We start from the raw sequence: 17,650 nt of genomic DNA on the forward strand, positions 1-17,650 counted from the left end.
TTTTATTATGGGAAGGAAAGAAACTGATTACTGGACAAGTAATAGGTAAACATTGAAGTCACAATTAGCCAACGACCGCTGATGACCTGATTGCCACAGTGACAAATGAAAATAAGTTGAAGCATTTTCTTTTATTTGCAAACACACAAACATCGAAAAGAACAAAACATTACATTTAGCAGACTGAAGAATTGTTTAAAAAAAAAAATACATTCACAAAAAACATGTACCAAAATTACATGCAGGGGTCGAGTGTCAGATGGAAAGAAATGAAAGCCTGCTCACTGACATTTCAGAGCAATTTTCAAGTTTTTTGACCCCCCCCCCTTACAAAAACCCCATTAAACAGATTTATTGTAAATGCAGTATGCAGAGTTTGATTGTGATGCTTTATTAGGGGTGTGACACTTTCCTGCAGTGTGTAGCTGAGTGGATGGACGCACGGGTTTAACCTTTTCACCCAGATGAAGAATTATTAATTTTAATCTCTAATCCATCAGTGTCACCCTTTGACCTACCACATTAATTTGTGCCACAATGGTATTTTTCACAGTATGCAGACATCAGCGTGCTTTTACTGGAAACAAATAAAATGACAAGAAACATACCAGGACATGTACCTCAAGTTTCTGCCACTACACAACTTGCTCTCTTGATATGGCCTTGATCACAAATCAGACACATGGCTGTACTTTGGATTTGGGATGAAAAGCCGACATAATCACCATTTACAAAACATTCTCAGGTCTGATTGGAGAAGTTGGTGTCAGTGAGTTTTTTCCTTAATTCCAGTCTTTGTAACAACATCAAATTGCAGTCAGTTTTTGGTGCAAAAAAATTCTCCTTCCCATTTCGATTGCATATACAAATTCAGCTTTTTTTCCTCCTTCTTTTCATCACTCTATCACTTAAACGACCATGAAAATACAAAGCGCACACACACACACACACACACACAATCATCATGAGATCACTCTAATCTAGTCTCAATGGAGCTGATGTGACATAAACTTTCATGGCAAAAAGAAATGGCTTCAGACTAGAAACTCTGGCATACAGGAGATCACAGTGGAACTGTCTACACGCTCACAATGCCCACGCACACACGCACGTGTGCACGGACAAAAACTCCACAGAACCTTAACATTAAGCCTGCTTTTTCGTATAAGGCATTTAAGGTGGTTCTGGAGACAAAGAACATCACAGTTCAGAAGATTATGCAGCAATACAACATGTAAAAGGGGCCTGAGTCACCTAGTCTTTCTCACAGCAACAAAGCTGGATGTTTTCTTACTCATGCATTCTGTGTGAAGACCTACAGATTTGCATTAGATGAAGCTGTTTATAAAAAAATATATATATATATATATATATATATATATATAGGTATATGTACAAGAAAATACAGAATGCTTAGTGATTCAGACCCTGGGTGCAAGCCCAATGTTTACATCCAAAATAGGTATGAAACAATGAAATATGTACATGTGTATACAACATTTACAAAGAAACGTGACCATTTCTGTGCCCTGTATAAAAAAAAAAAGTTTCTTTCCTTCTTTATTTACTTATTTTTGAGGATTTTGGGGTGTGGAATAAGCAATATTGCGGTGACATTTTCCTCCGATGTGCATAAAAGAATACAACCTCGTCCTCACTTTCAAACCTGCTCATTGGAAGCGAAGTGAAATAAAACTCCCACATAGTTTCCCATTTGTGGAGCCGCTCAAGTCAAATCTGGAGCACCCAAAAAAAAGTTCTCATCCTACTTCATACAAACTAATGACATCATCAATAAAGTTAAAGCGCACTTGGAGTAAAGCCAGATAAAATGACTGATGACAGTCCCGAGTGCTAAAAATTTGAGGCCCTTTTATTAAGAATGACAGTGCCTAATTCACAATATGTGAGCCGTATTGATGCTGTGCAGTTTTACAGACCAGCCGTGATGAGTGGGAATAAATGACTCGTCCTCACGCTTCACAAAGCTCTTGGTTATTTTTCACATTTTTTGACAAACTGACACCTCATTACGCCTGTATCAGTTAACATTAGAACAACAACAGCAAAAACCCTCTACGATTAAAGACCCTTAACTGTGAGTGCACCCTGCCTCACTGTCACAGACACATTAACAATAAAAAAAAAACAAAAACAAAAAAAACTGTCTAATTGAATTGTGTAGGTGAAATTTATGTTAGTGAACACAGAGGTAAATGTAAGACTCTGGTTGCTTCTGTGTAGTGCGGTGGTGTAAAGGTTGTAAGAGAATGGGCAGAGGGAGGGAGAGAATGCCCCTGAAGCAAAAGATGGGTAGTTTGAAGTCACAGTCGTGGTTGAGGTCAACTTCAAGGTCACTGCAGTGATGCCAGTCTATTTCAATCCTCAGTCTCAGCCCTGGCCCTGTCCCAGCTTCCATCCGAGACGCAGAGGATGGAATGTCACGAAGCTAAATTGCTCTCAGCCTCCATTTGCAGCATCCGTCAGACACTGCCTGGGTTTATTAAGTTCCTTCCAATCCTTTTCACCTTTCAGCAGTCAGGCAGTACTGTCGAAATATCCCTTTGGCTGCATTTACGTGTGTAGGTGTCTGTGCATGTGTGTATGCGTGTGTTGATCTATCGTCCCTTTCACAGAGTTTTCTGATGCCCATTGGCCGAGAGCTTCCCAGATTCAGGGTCTGTGGGGCTGTTTGACAGTTGCAATTTATCCAGACCTGGGCAGTGGGAGATAAGGCAGAAAAATCTCATTAAAAAGCCTCAGACTTTCACTTAGACAGAAGTATTGATGTCCTTTTTCCTCCCTCGGTTCTTCTGTCTGGCATTTTCTAGCCCTATCCCACCCTGTGTATCAAACATGCAGGGCCCGTCACCACAAGCCTTGGGGACTAGTCTCATCTTCTGTCACATGTCAGTTCAGCGACACGCTGGACGTGTCGCTCTATCAGAGAGAAATAAACACCATTTCTCTCCAAAGCTACCAACTAGGTTGGATTTGTCAGCGTCTCAAAATTAGGATTAAATTGAGCAGTCACATACTATCAGACAGACGTAGAACCAACATAGCTGTACTGAGGCACGTGAAAGACTACGCACTGTCCTGTACTATATACTGAAAGCTGCTGGTTAGAAACTTTTAGGATATGTACAGACCCTGTTGATGAATTTACCTAACGCCTTCAGGAGCTCTTCCCGGACCGCTGAGGTGAATTTCCTCACGAGACAAAGTGTTGTCACAACTGCAAACAGCAGGTTGTACGAAAGGACGATGTAAAAGTTTCCCAGCCAATTAAATCTGCCAAAGTCTCCCAAAAGATCAAACCTGGTGATGCCTGTGAAGGACAGAGACACACGCACACACAACTGGGTTACAAATGAGGTTGACATTCATTCAAAAATGTGCAATTTCTTACTCAGAACCGTGACCTTTAATAACTCTTCACACAAAGCTGTGATAACCAAGAGTCGAAATGTTTTCTCCTCAGCTGAATTCCACAAAATAAACAAAACCCTGAGAAAAATGAAGTTCATCTTTCCAAGGCTCCTTCTGACAAGACAAGTATTGTTCATAAGAATTCTTCCTAACAAAAGCAGAAGGCTGCAGCAAACTTATGAGCCTCTTTGAAAATGTCATTCTCCTCAGGCCCATCTTTTTCAAAAAGTAAAAAAAGAAAGAAAAAAAGAAAATAAAAATCTGAAAAGGGGGCTTATATACAAAAACAATTTAATATGGATTACAGGAATTAATACATTTCTGACTTGTAATAAAAAAAAAAAACTACTTGTAATAGCGTTGGTGCACTTTGGGTCTGAGACCAGCCCTGTGTTGTAAGGTGGTACAAAAACAACTACTTCAAGAACTCCACAGATTCACACCACTAGTCTTCACACATGCAATTCTAATTTCTGTTGACAAATCTGCACATTTCCAAGCAGATTTACGCCCAAATCTGAAAAAAATCAATCAATCAATCAAACAAAAACTAACCTACATTTCCACCCTCTTCAATAACCTATTGCGAAGACAGAGTGTGCCCACTGAAATCTCAAACACTATGGACAATTCATATTTGTCCAATCTCCCCTGTAAGGTCAACTCGTGAACCTCTAGACCACTTTTAGCACTGCTGCCACACTGCTGTGAATATGTCATCATGACCTTTGTGCATCGTTCGTCTTCAATTTGTCTCCATCGACGGCCACATTAACACAGTTTACGTTAATGAACTGATATTTCAGCTGTGTTTTACCAGTTTGCCACACTGACGGGAATCCAGTGTCCAGTGCAGAGGTATAGTGGTCACATCACGACTTCAGGGAGTGATCTTAAAATCGACCACGCTAAAAGCGATCCGGAGACGGCCTTGAAGGGAGGTCATCCAAATGTACAGCGTGTAAGAATTCTGATTTGGTTTGGACCAAAGCAATTTCACTCAGGCTTGGGTAAACATCCACTGACCCACTGCATGGCAGAGTTGCTGCTTATTTTTATCACTTGGCTGCATCTTGGTTAATGTGAGCACAATTCTCTGAGGAACATAAAAGGATGGCGAGCTAATTATAGCAGCTAAGGTGGCTTGCAGGTGGACTTCATCTCTCCTTCAGACAAAGATAAAGGAGCTCCCTCTTAGCTCTACACTGCCAGACCAATTTCAAACCATCTGTCACAGCTGATCACATGCAGCTTGGAAAGCCATCAACACCCTTTTGTTTTCCTGCTTATCCATCCATGCGTTCATGCACTCTAGCTGCGCCATCCCACAGAGTACTGTGGGGAGATAATTAAGCTTTCAATAACCTGTGTGCACAGATCTGTTTAATGTTATTAAATCATCTTCTCCTATGTTAATTTTGCATGCAACATTGATGAAGGAAATTACTGCATCAATATTTAAAGTCCAAGTACCATAACGGTATCCTGTCCTGCTATCTGTAAGCAGAAATCACATTCTCATGCATCAGACTGAGGAAGCCCTAGTCCCTGGACATTCAACTTCTCCTGTAACATCTTCACAACCTCTGTCATCAATTAGATTGGGCAATCGATTCAGCGTCTGGAGAGATGTATTTACAGCCGCAGTAAGCGGTTTGGCAAGCATCAAGGACCTTTAACAAAATTGCTTGAGAAAAGATGGGGAGAGCGATGATGGAGACCCCAGTCAATACAGCTAGCCACTGTGGTCGGGCTAAATTCATTTCTAATGCCAAAGGTTTTAAACTTGGGTTAGTAATGTGAGAAAATCTAATTGAGGGTTTCAAAAAAAAAAAAACCCATTTCAGTCTCTGAAATGTCGGTAGGGAGACGGAGACATTATCATGCTGCTGTTCAGAGCCGTCAGGACGTTACACTGTGTTTCCATCTTCACTCTGACCCTGCCTCAACTCAGCAGAGACCAACATGTCATGCAGAATTTGTCAAAGTTTTAAATATGAATTGGTGCAAAGTAAAACCAAGCCATAACGTCTGGTGATATTACCATTAATCAAGCTGGATTTGATGGTGATGCAGCTTAAAGTGCACAGAGAGAGACATTAAAGTTCACCCAAACATGTGTAACCTGCAGAGGTGGGAGGGGAGGGTGGAGCTGGTTGTGATGTGCATTTGGTGTAACTAAACATTTGTTACTACACTATTAAACATGCTGCGTGCTCTAGCACAATTCCCTTATCTCTTACACAGTGCATATTTACCACCCACCGACATAAAAACGCCTCACGTCAACACACGAAACCCTTTCTTGTCTCTTAACATCTCACTTCGTCACACTCAACTCTTTGCACGTCTTTTTTTATCTTGTGCTGAGCGGCCTTTTCTCTTCAACTCTGTCTCATGCATTTATTCCTTTTCATCCATTCAGTGTCACAAAGCAGAACCTGTTGATATTTTGTAAAGCTCCCAGTGAGTCACTGTATGCTCACTCCATCCTATTTTCCCACTCTGTTGCTCTCACACATACTTGCGCACACACACACACACACACACACACACACACACAAAAGTAGTGCTATTTAAACAGCTGTGCTCTGCACTCTGCATGTTTATTAGTGCCATTGTGATGGTGCTACTCCTGTCATTTTTATTCTGCCTGCACTCTTTTCTAACATCACCATGAGAGACTGTAGGAGAATTCAACTCCTGTGACCTGGTGTTGGTGGTAACAATGAAAATTGTTGTGGGAGAGGAAGATTTAATCTTTCTTCTTGTTTGTGCCAAGGACACAATGACAGCTCTGATAAGTCTGTAACCTACATTTCAATCATTCAGTCGTAACACAGCAAAAATACCAGCTTCTGTAAAGCTCACTAATGAGCATGCTATATCTTGTTTCTTTCATTAACAAAGTCTGTTTTTGGGCAGGAATATTTCTTGTCTGTTCTGCATGTTCAGATTATAAAAGGAGATACAGTATGCTGGTCTCAGCCAGGATAACCCTGAAAGAGAGGTTTTGATCTTTTTCAGGTTTTCCTTGATAAACCAGCAGTTGGAACTTTTGCATCGTTCATTTGGTAGTGAGAGTGGACATGCTTATAGCGAGGACAAGCCATAGACCAAAGTTAGTCTGGGAACCCATCAGCTTGCCAATAACTTTGTTCTTTACACACCAGAAACACCAACTGGAATAGAGGATAACTGATACCATGACCAAACGCTGTTCTGTCCACCAGAATGGATCTGGATAATTTAAAAAAAATTTTAAAAAAAGAAGCTAACAGAAAACAAACTGATCTGTAAATGATAGCGGTTTATAGAGATTACACCAATGGGCCTTACTGTCGACCGCTTTCTTTTTTAGACCATTATCCTTTCTCTGAATGCAGAGTTTCTTTTTCCCCCCCTTCCAATCTGTATTTCTATCAGTGCAGTTTACTCTGTCCCTGGTGCTACCTTTTCTGCCCTCTTCAAATCTGGAAAACCAATTGCTGCTGGTTGCACATTGCAAAAGGGTTGGCCTGTTCACAATATTTAAAACTCTGGTATAAATCAAGTTGGATTTTCCCAGCCTTGCATGTCCTCCCAAATTCCAGCTTTGAATCACATAAACTGTAGTGTTGGTTGGTGGATTCTCACTTCTTTCAGACAGAGCAAGGCTAGCCGTTTTGTCCCTTTAACCCTCGATTATACTTTCCACATCCAGGAGTCCGCTTTGGTTCGCTCAGGTCAGAGTGGCAAATTTCATCAGACAGTGAGCGCAAGGGTCCATGCAGATATCCATGTGTCACCACAAACATTGGTCAAGGGAAAATTTATATTACAATGCATCAACTACACATGCACCCTAGGTAGTGGACTTCAAGTACAACAGGAAGAACTACCCAGCTGTCAGTGTCCACAATGGACAATAATCAGGGACTTACATTTTCAAGCTATCAAACTAACAAGCTACAGCTTCATATTTAGTGGGTGGACTTGATCACCCACTATTAATGTTTTCATCTAACTCTAAAAAATGTCCTTTCTTTTTGAAAGTTGTCAAACTGCTGCTATTTAATCATTTAATGTGTCTACAAAAAATTGTCTCTGAATGAAAAAAGAAAAAGCAAGCTGCACTCACTCTCCTTACCGCAGGCAAAAGAAAATACAAAAACACTCACATGAAAAAGCATACTCACCTAGTGTTCTGGACATCACTGGCAAGGCTGAGCTCAGCACCAGGATGGAGACACAGCAACCAATGATCTGCAAATAAGACCAAATAATCAAACCTCCGAGTTTAGCCCTCAACAAATTACATGCAATTTATAGCGAGTGTGAAGCAGAAAAAGCACCCATTGCACCAGCAGTTTTAGCCGTGATGTGCCCACACACATACACGCCACTTGATGATAAATTGGTTCCACATATTATACAATTAGTACCTCTGAAGATGCTCATTATGAGGTTCCTTCTATTGTCCTTTCAAGTCCTTTCACTGAAGCATCATGCTAGTTAACAAGCCTCACCACTCCCAAACTCATTACCAAGTGAATAGTTGCCACCCAGCCCCCTTCTCCCCCTAAGAAAAAAAAAAAAAAAAAAAAAACCTCACTCTCCCTCTGATGTACAAGAAAAGAGCTTGCACTTTGCTGGTGTTTACGCAACTTACAAACAAATATTGAACAGATCAACTAAGGCTATTGAGGGGCCTGGAGGAAAACATTAGTGAGCAGCAGGGACAGAGAAGACAGGAAGGCGAGAGCAATGAAGACAGAAAAAAAAGACAGGGGAAATAGATGAAACACAGGAGGGGGCAAACACATCAGCACCTTAGGAGCAATTTCAGCACCCTTGCCCCCACTTCACCCCACTCCCTGCCTTTCTATCCCATCTTTACCGTTGTCATGGTTGTGTCATCCTTCCTGGGAGTGAGTCCCTCAAAGACACGCAGACTGTAGAAGCCAACGACAGAAGACACCATCAAGTAGCTGTTCAGCAAATCAATCAAGGAGCAAAAACACCTTGCTGCAAGTAGAAAGCAGCTTTTCTTTGAGTCAACTTTTTATGTGTCAAGGCTCAACCTTTTCAGGTATCATAAAGGGTGATGAAACAACGCAACATGTTTTCCGGAAGGTGTTCAGCTCAACTATGTCCTGGGTAAACAAAGCTGCCTTGGCAATGTTGCTGTTGGCCATGGAGCATGTTACTCAGGCCACAGACAAAGGGGAGGTCACTGAAAGGATACAATATGAGGACAATCTCCAGCACTGCCTGAGCCACACCAAATGTGGACAAAGAGGTGTTCCCAATGGCTCGATCCTAGAAGAGAGAGACAAATAGGAAAACAGGGATATTAAACATCCTACACTACCCTTCAGACTAAAACAGATCACAAAAATGACAACACTTGGTGTTGTGTACGACTGCAGACATGAGCAATTACAGAAGACCTGCAAAAGTAAGTACGTGGTGCACGAAGAATTTCCCTACTTGAGAAAGACAGAATCAAATTGGCTAAGTAATGAATGGAACAAGATGAAAGAGGCTCTTTGCAAATCACTGTCGACCATACAATATGTGAACAGGTGTTCAAACAAAAACGGCACATTGCTTACGGTAAGAAGAGTGTACAGGCTGAAAGCATGCCAAAAACATAAAAACAACTAAACAAATCCTTTAGCAAATACACTACGCAAACCCCCTCACCCATCCTCACCCCTCCAACCCCTAAGGCCTTTTGAAAGTGGAGCAGGAAAAAGACATACATCCACATACACAGCACATACCAAGCATCTGAGTTGTCAAATGCCAAATATTTGCTTTTTTCAGACTTGGCACCCAAGACGATCCTCCAGAGGATTTGTACATTTAATGGGGGTATATACACAGTACTTCACACAAAGTTACCTAAAACTCCCCTAAAAGTGTTTGCTGCAAATTCAGATTCTTGCTGATACAATAAACCTATCTTAACAGAGCTGTGCAGCACTAATCCAGTCATTTTATTTATTTATTTTTACTCTAAATCATAGAGTACTGCATGTACAGTTAGAGTACAGAAGTGCAAGGCAAATGTGCTGTTACTCGTCATGCAATATGCACCTACAGCATATTAAACTGCACAGCATATATTTGGTGTGCTGCCGTGGTTTCTGTTTGAGATTTGCATTTGTATTCTTTTTCCCTTTCCCACTTTAAGTGTCTTTATCTTGATTTGTTTTGTAAAACGGGCTGCAGGGGAAAAAAGGAAAGCCTGACAGGTTGTTTCATGCCTTTTTATGCAACTGTCATCCCTGGGAGCTTACTGCAGAGCCATGGTGCAGTGCCCTCTCTCTCTTACACAGAGAATTAGCAGCATTAGCAGACAGAATCTGATGTCATTTATTAATGGAGGGAGGGCATGCATTAAGATGGCGTGTGCACTCGCAATAAGCATGCACGTGTGTACACAGGACACCTAGCTTGTGCTGTGCACCTCCTTTCCATTCGTCTTTACATTCCGGTAGCAGAAAGAGTGACGGATCGTGTGTTACTGTGTGTGAAAGAGCGGGATAGGGGTCCACAGAGGGAAGGGTCTATGTTCCAGTCAACTCACACTGCACATTAAGACTGCATATTGAGGCTGATGAGGCCGTCAATGCCATACATACATCTATACTTCACATTCTTACTTTGTACTAAGTTGTTTTTTTTTTTTAAATTGTATTTAATTTGATTTTATTAACACAGCTACACATGCACCCTATGATTAACATATTTCAAGGCAGTCCCGTAAAATATTCTCATATTTTTCATCTTTCGTATAGTCAAAGCCATGTCCTACTCATGTATCCAGTTGCCAACAACCTAATTCCAACCTATAAAAAATCTAAACAAGTGGGAGAAGAAACTGTTCAGATCTCTGAAGTTGCTTGTGCCCATGTAACAACCTTGAAACAGCAACTGCGTTTCAAAGTTTACTTTTACAGTCATACTCATTTAATTTTATTTTATTTACATGGTGCCAAATTTAATAACAGTTGCCTTATAGCACTTTAAATTGTAAGGTAAAGACACTACAGTAATTCAAAGAAATCCTGCCTCCACCCACCCACCCCACTAAGTAGGCACTTTGCAAAAGTGGGAAGGAAAATCTCCCTTTTAACAGGAAGAAGCAGGCTCAGGGAGGGGTGACCATCTGCCGCAACCAGTTGGAGTCTGAGGGGGTTTAAGTGACAGACATTTGCAATCCATACATTTCAACGAAATATGAGAGGCTGCTGTCATTTAATCTTACAGAATTTCTGAAATGTAAATATTAAATATACATATAATAAGCAACAAGCAAAGACTTGATATTCACATACATTTCCAGATTTTTAGATAATCTTAAAGCCAGTTATAAAGTGAAAAGGGTGTCTGGAGATGGGAGGTCAAGTTGTTAAATACATGCAAGGATAAATGCGTTTGTATGTCCTCTCTGTGCCTATGTGGACTCTCTCCAGGTACTCTGGCTTCCTCCCACAGTCCAAACACATGCATGTTGGGCTAACTGATAATTCTAAACTGGCTGCAGGTATTCATGTAAGCGTGAACTGTTGTCTCTCTCTACGCAGTCGCACCGCGACAGACTGGTGACTAGTTTTGGGTGTTCTGCCTTTTGCCCCACAACAGCTGGGACTAGCATGACCCGGATCTGGACAGGCAGAAGATGGGTGGATGGATGCAAGCCTTTGTGCATTTGGACAAGGGCAACTTTAGTTGGGTGAAAATTACTGTCCAGCCACAGTAATTGCCTGTTTTGCAAAATAGAGTGTCAAGTGCAGTGGCCACCAAAAAGAAGGGCCTGTAGTAACAGTTTTATTGGTGTCTCCAAGTGCTTGTTCATAAAGCTGTAAATCCCTCTGTCCTATGACAGAGGCAGTGCCAACTTCTCATCTATAGCCACCTGCGTTTCCTCTCTGCTCGTCATCCTTTTCTTTCCCTACTCCTTGTTATCCTTCTCTATACCCATCCACTGCCCTGTAAAGCTGAGCGGTACACTGCTCAGTATTCTCAAGACTACAGCAGGATGCTTAGCTGGAAGGGAAGACAAACACTGACAGGGCACTTCTATTGTGCTCTACTCCCATAACAATCAGGGCCTCATTTGACTTTCCCACAGTCTGAGTCTCTCTTGCTCTGGCAGTACCTTGCCGAGATGTCAAACCTCTCTCTCCCCTCTTATATCACATTCTCTCCTCTGTCGTTATCTTTTTCCAGACAGAGGGCAGAGGGAATTTCTGTGCCAGAGGGGCACAGTCTGAGAGTTAGAGGATAAGGTTAAAGAAGCATGATAGATGATCTCATATCAGTATTGATTGTTTTAGGAAGATGAGATGGCCCCTCCTGCTCGTAGATTTGTGAGATCAGAGGTGTGGCATCCATCCAGCTCAACATAAAGCATAAACCATTTAGTGAGGCCATACTGTCAGGGAGGACAGCTTCAAGCTACATGACAAGTGTAATTTGGGGGATTTTCTGCAATGTGTCATGCCAAAGAAAACATCTCTGCTCAATAAAATAATTGGAATGTCGAGGGCAGCTCTGTCAGATGCCCGCGAGATGCAAAATGAAATGAGGGAGAAATAGGATACATTATGTTGCCCCTTTTCAGACAAGAATGCAACCACAACTGCACACACATGCAAGCACACACATGCACGCATCTCTGTCACTGCAGATGAGATGAGATACAAGGAGCTTAAAACACATTGCATGTTAGGCAGAGATGAGAATCTCAGAGCCATTCCACACTTGGTGGAATGGCTGTTTCACAGTAAGAGCCCTTCACTTGCCCCCGTCTGCATTTGCACAAGGGAGGAAAAGCAGCTTATTCACCCACTGAGGGCAGGAGACACATAGCAACCTCATTGAATTTGCACACTGCTGTGAAATGACTTTGAATGAGCTTCCAAAACAAAACCAGAGCCACAACGTTGAAGCCTGATTAACATCTGGTCCAGTCTTTTCTTCCAACGTGCACCTGAGCATATCTGGAATTTGATTTATGTCTCCGCCAGGGACAGGGCAGGCCCGATAGGCAAGCCCTACTGCAGTTTACATTCTAGGTGTGTGATGGTGTGAACGCAAAAGCCTAGTTAGACAGAAGGCTTACTGTGGATCCCTTGGGCATGGCAGTCTCATCTACTAGAAGATAGAGGATGTTCAGTGCCACCAGAAGAACAGAGATTGTCTGCAGACATAGAGGAAGACAAAAATTTGTTCACACATGGTATAATTATAAAAAGATTGATCAAATCCTCCAAGTATCCGGCATCATGATATAATTGAATGCATAATAACAATCTTGTAACTGTAAACTGTGCCAAAATTGAGCTTCTCAAAACTTAAACAATTTGGGGGTTGTGCGATGCACGTGCCCTGCCTTGCACATGGCCTTTCTACCTTATCTAACAGTATCAGACGACAAACAGTATTCACACACTGTAATTTATTTAAAATCACTGTTGTTGTAGGTTGGTATTCAGCATTGTCTTAAAACATCCATTAAACAAAAGTAGTTTCCCCACCCAGACTCTGTGGGAAAAGATGGATTTTGAGGTACCGTGTTACTCCCAGTGGATACCAGCCAGGCTGTAAACGTCATGAGCAAACAGTGTGGGCCTAATGATAGGTCCATCTTAACACTCACCGTTCCTGTGAGCAGGATCAGCATCACTATGGGATACAACAAGTTCTTCTCCCATCCCGATGCCTTCTTTCTTCTCTCTGTGAGGACATGAAAGTGCAACAAAGAGTGAGTTTATTTATTTTAAGAAATGTATATTAGATGAACTAAACTCCTCCATTACACTTTCCACTACTTGTTAATTAATCAGCTCATCAAAGAACCTACTGCAACCACAAGCCCTCTGGCTTTATTTACAGGGTTTGTACCGCTTTGTTTAGTAAAACATATCACGAGTGTGTGGGCTGAGCACAATCTCAGCTCTCATCGCAACCGCCCCACCTGCAGGTAATATACATTTCATAACCTTCAAAAATTACACTCTTCCTCTGTAATTAGCCACACTCATCATTGCCTTAATTAATGGAAAAAAATAATAACTCCTGGATGAAAAGAAATGCTACAAAATTAATTTTATGATTTATATTTAGGAGAAAATACGTATGCATGTGCTGGGCGACTTATGCCTCTCATTCTTCTAAGCCAGATGAAACATTTCAGCTTTATATGTACCTCGTATTTCAACGCCTCATTCATCATGTTTATAGACTTTGCTGACAGCCCATGGACCACAGGCACTATGTCTTACAGACATCAACTGTCCTCTTACAATGTGTATTTGACTGCCCTTTAGTATTTGCTATTTTGACTTCTTTCTCCATTTCCAACCTTGTTACTCCTCCTTATTCTCAAAGTGCATCCACCCAGCCTGCCCAAGAAGTTTGCCAAGTGCACTTTATATGCACCATCCTTCTAAATTAATGACATCACTAAAAGGCTTGGTACAATATAAAGTTTGCATCTTGTCCAATATCCTAAGTGCCTTTGTGCTCTCCTACCCCTCCTACCCTGCTCCCCAAAAGGCTCAGGCTTCATTTATAATATCCTAAAATGGATGGGAAATTATCAGGCAGTTCTGGTCCAAGTCCAAATTAAGAAATTAAGGCAGATGAAGAGAAAGCGGCTGCCTGTCAGCAATATGCAAAAAGCTAAGCTAACGTCTGTGGCATATATCTCCGAGATGCAAAACAGAAAATGAAGAGAAATGATGCATATCATTTAAGGAATAAAACCAAGGGAACAGAAATAATAATAATTAAAAAAAAAAAACAACTCAAATGAAAGGCAGCGAGAGAGACAGCGAGAGAGTATAAAAACTACCACACACATACTTACCCAATTTATTCCTCTGATTTCTAATATTGTCCAGTTCTTTGTTGAGCTGGTGAGCAAAGCTCCCTCTGGTATAAGCGTGTGTGGAAGACCCTGTGAAAATAAAAATATTCAAAATGTCTGAAACGTGCTGTATGAGCACATGTTGTGTAGGGATAATATAGAGCTATGTTTCTTCTCTTAAAAATTTTTATTTCACAGAAGACAAAGAAAAAAAAACGATGCCCCTTTTGAAAGGTTTGGCTTTTTTGCTTTGTTAAAACAGCCTAAATGACTATCAACAGCAAAAATAACTCACTGTTTTTGTTGCAGCTATAATGTTGTTTAAACAGAAACAAAGCTCCTCTTTTGGACACCATAACTTGGAAAAAAAAAAACTTCTCTTTTTTTTTAAACTTCCCTTAAATACTTAAATAGACGGAGAGGATGTTAACCTCTCCCTGTATTCATCCTACCTCAGCATATGGTATTTGACTTGTCTTTATTAAGCAATCCCATCAAAACAAGTAATCCTGCACAGAAAATAACAACGTGATCTCAAACAAGTAAAAATAATCTCTTGTGTCAGGAGCTGTCTAGCACATGCCACAACTGGTTGAGTGGGCTGGATAAGACAGCAAGGGATTCTCCAGGAAAACCACAAGGCCAGCTCATTTAAGTCTAATTTATCTATTTTACTCTGTTTTCCTTCCAGCTTGACGCACTATCACAGAGGCCCCTCGAAGCCAAAGTGGAAGAGTATCCATTTGCATCCCTCGGGTGATTGGCAGATCAAGACCAATTAGTTCAGTGTTACACCGTTACTAACGTGCAATAAAAATACCATCTTTCATCTTTGTTACAGGAGTGAAGGACCAATCACTTTGATCAGACCTTCTTCTTCCCTCTGTTATTATGTCACGCCCTGTCTGGATGGGTTTAAGTAGGTAAAAGAGGGTGAGATAGACGCAGAGGTGGAGAGTTAGCAGTCTATGCCCGTCTAAGGATCTGAGCAAGGGAAAGTTTGAACCCTCCAAGCAAATACGCTCAGAACACAACAGGAAATGTCATAGATAGTTCATAAATAGTTTTCTTTTTTCCAGAGACAAACTGAACACTTTGCCTCGGGGGAGCCAAATCTGTTCAGCTGCAAGTGAACTTATCCTTTACCTACGTGCACTGCGTATTTGAACAAGGCCTGACGCATCACTGGCACATATAAATCCTTGCTTAAATTAAAAAAAAAAAAAAAAGAAGTTTGTGTGGGGTTTTTCTTTTCTTTTTTAAAACCATCCATCCAAAACAATACTTTACACTGAAAACAAAGGACAATAAAATCGATTGTTCAAAGCAGAGAAAGGGAAATGCTTAGATTTTCAACTGCAGTATCTTCAATGACATCACAGCAAACCGAAGTTAAATATATCCTTCTACTCCTTCTGCTGGCAGCGTCAAGTATAAGACTGAGTTACAGCAAGGCAGAGATGCTGAGTGGGGCTTCTGGCAGTCAGGAAGGCCTGGAGTAATTCAACATATCCTCTCCAACCTTCTCCACAGTCAAAATTACGTCATTCACAAATATGCTAAACACCATGCTGAGACAACAGAGGCACTGGCAAGGTCACTGTGCCGCATAGCATCTGGACGAGTGCTCTGTTTTCAGCACATCAGGGTGGTGAGAGGGCAGTCTGTACAAGTGTGTGCATCGCTTTGCCTGTATTGCAGTATATTTATGTGTGCCTGGTGCTGTTTTAATATATTCTGTTCTTCACTATGAAACTACTGAAACAGTATATAAACTGGTCCTTGTAAACTTTGACAAGCACAAATACAAGTTTTTTTTAGCCTCTCACACATCTACCGTGTGTATGGAGACCTGCAACATCTGGCAGTACAAAGGACAGTTTAGGATTATGAAGCAACAGAAGTGAAAGGCTTGTTATGGAACTAAAAACTGAATCAAGTTACTTTCTGTAACTGAGGCAATGCAATCAATAGTGTCAACAGGACGTTTTATATTTGCTGTGTCTCTCTGACATCATAAAAAACCCCAAACATTTATTTCTGATACAATGCACCATTATTCTTGAACCTTAGTTCACATTGGCTGCACATAGCAGCCATCACTAGGTGCTCCTTTTGAAGCAATGTTGATGGATCTACAGCTTTGACTTCTATATCTGGAATCTGAGAAAACTATTGTGAAAACACAGTGTACAGGAATTAAGATATAAAGACCACTGTAATTTCTGCTTTAGCACAACAGTAGCAACAGTGATGATAGAGACGAACAAGGACTTTGTTAGGAATTCAACTTTTTGAATGTCAACTTCTTGAAACCCATCTATTAGTTTTTGGGGCTTTTTTTTTTTGGTTATAAATGGAATAGTTAAAAAGCCCATCAAAGAAAACACAGATTACTGGTGACAACATTGGATCTGCCACTCCCACAGACTTTATCATTGGGGTTTGCATACAGAGATAAACGAGTGGAGTATTAAAGTCAGTATCTCTTGCTTTGCTCTGAACTTTTTTTCTTTAAAGTTTGAACATAGAGAAAGTTGAAGAGCAGCGAGAGGAATCGCAGGCTGACTCCATCCTGACTTCTGTGTCACCAGACTACTTGTGCAGTTGGGATAAATTCATCACCCTGTATATACATTTAAAAGCAAAATAGTAGGGGTGCCACAATGCGTTATTACTTGTAACAATTGCCAAGCACCATCCATCTTTTATCTGGACATTCTCCTTTTAGGTTCATTACGCTTGTTACAAGAAAAGCAGACACACATTGCTAATGAGCCGGTTTAAACCACAATGTCGTGATCAGCAACACATAAACTACCAACATGTCATTACAAATGGGCAATTTCATGCCACAGGAGGACAACAAAGGACCAGACATGTAAATAAACATGAATGCATCAACTGATTAGGCTCAACAGTCCACATCTACAAACACAAACTTTCTAAGATGATAATTTATTAGAGAGGCCTGATGCAAAGCGGACACTGGTGAAGCAAGAAGACAACATTGCTCGTCTTTGGAGTGTGTCCCGTGAACTGTTCCTGACCTGCTCTCTACTTAATGCCCTGAGCAGATCAAAGGAACCACGCTTAGACGTTCAGTTGCACCTAACTATGACCATGAACAATGAGTATTTGCATGTGCACATACTTGCATGCATATTGTATCTGCATAAAAACATTATGTCTGATAAGCAACGCTTTAAGCTTCACTGAACATTCCCCTTGCTTCTCTCTCCAATTCCCACCTCTCTAACAGACAAAAATGAACTGCAGCTTGTCCTTGGTACACATACTGGGATGTTGACCACTGTTGTTTGGTTTTTTTTTTTTTTTTGCCCCACCGTG

General features: G+C 41.0%; 1 protein-coding gene across 1 annotated transcript in view; it reads right to left on the reverse strand.

The window, feature by feature from the left end:
- Positions 1-112: 112 nt before the first annotated feature.
- lmbr1 (limb development membrane protein 1) overlaps positions 113-17,650 on the reverse strand; it is a 43,431-nt gene continuing 25,893 nt past the window's right edge. Inside the window, exons 10-17 of the mRNA XM_004546825.4 lie at positions 14,300-14,389; positions 13,088-13,164; positions 12,551-12,628; positions 8,660-8,733; positions 8,312-8,402; positions 7,611-7,677; positions 3,170-3,331; positions 113-2,716 (exon numbers count right to left, since the gene is read on the reverse strand). Of these exons, the coding sequence (XP_004546882.2) occupies positions 2,631-2,716; positions 3,170-3,331; positions 7,611-7,677; positions 8,312-8,402; positions 8,660-8,733; positions 12,551-12,628; positions 13,088-13,164; positions 14,300-14,389 (725 nt within the window). The 3' untranslated portion in view covers positions 113-2,630. The remainder of the gene's footprint in view (positions 2,717-3,169; positions 3,332-7,610; positions 7,678-8,311; positions 8,403-8,659; positions 8,734-12,550; positions 12,629-13,087; positions 13,165-14,299; positions 14,390-17,650) is intronic.

The sequence above is a fragment of the Maylandia zebra genome, linkage group LG9 (genome assembly GCF_041146795.1).
Source record: "Maylandia zebra isolate NMK-2024a linkage group LG9, Mzebra_GT3a, whole genome shotgun sequence".
NCBI lineage: Eukaryota > Metazoa > Chordata > Actinopteri > Cichliformes > Cichlidae > Maylandia > Maylandia zebra.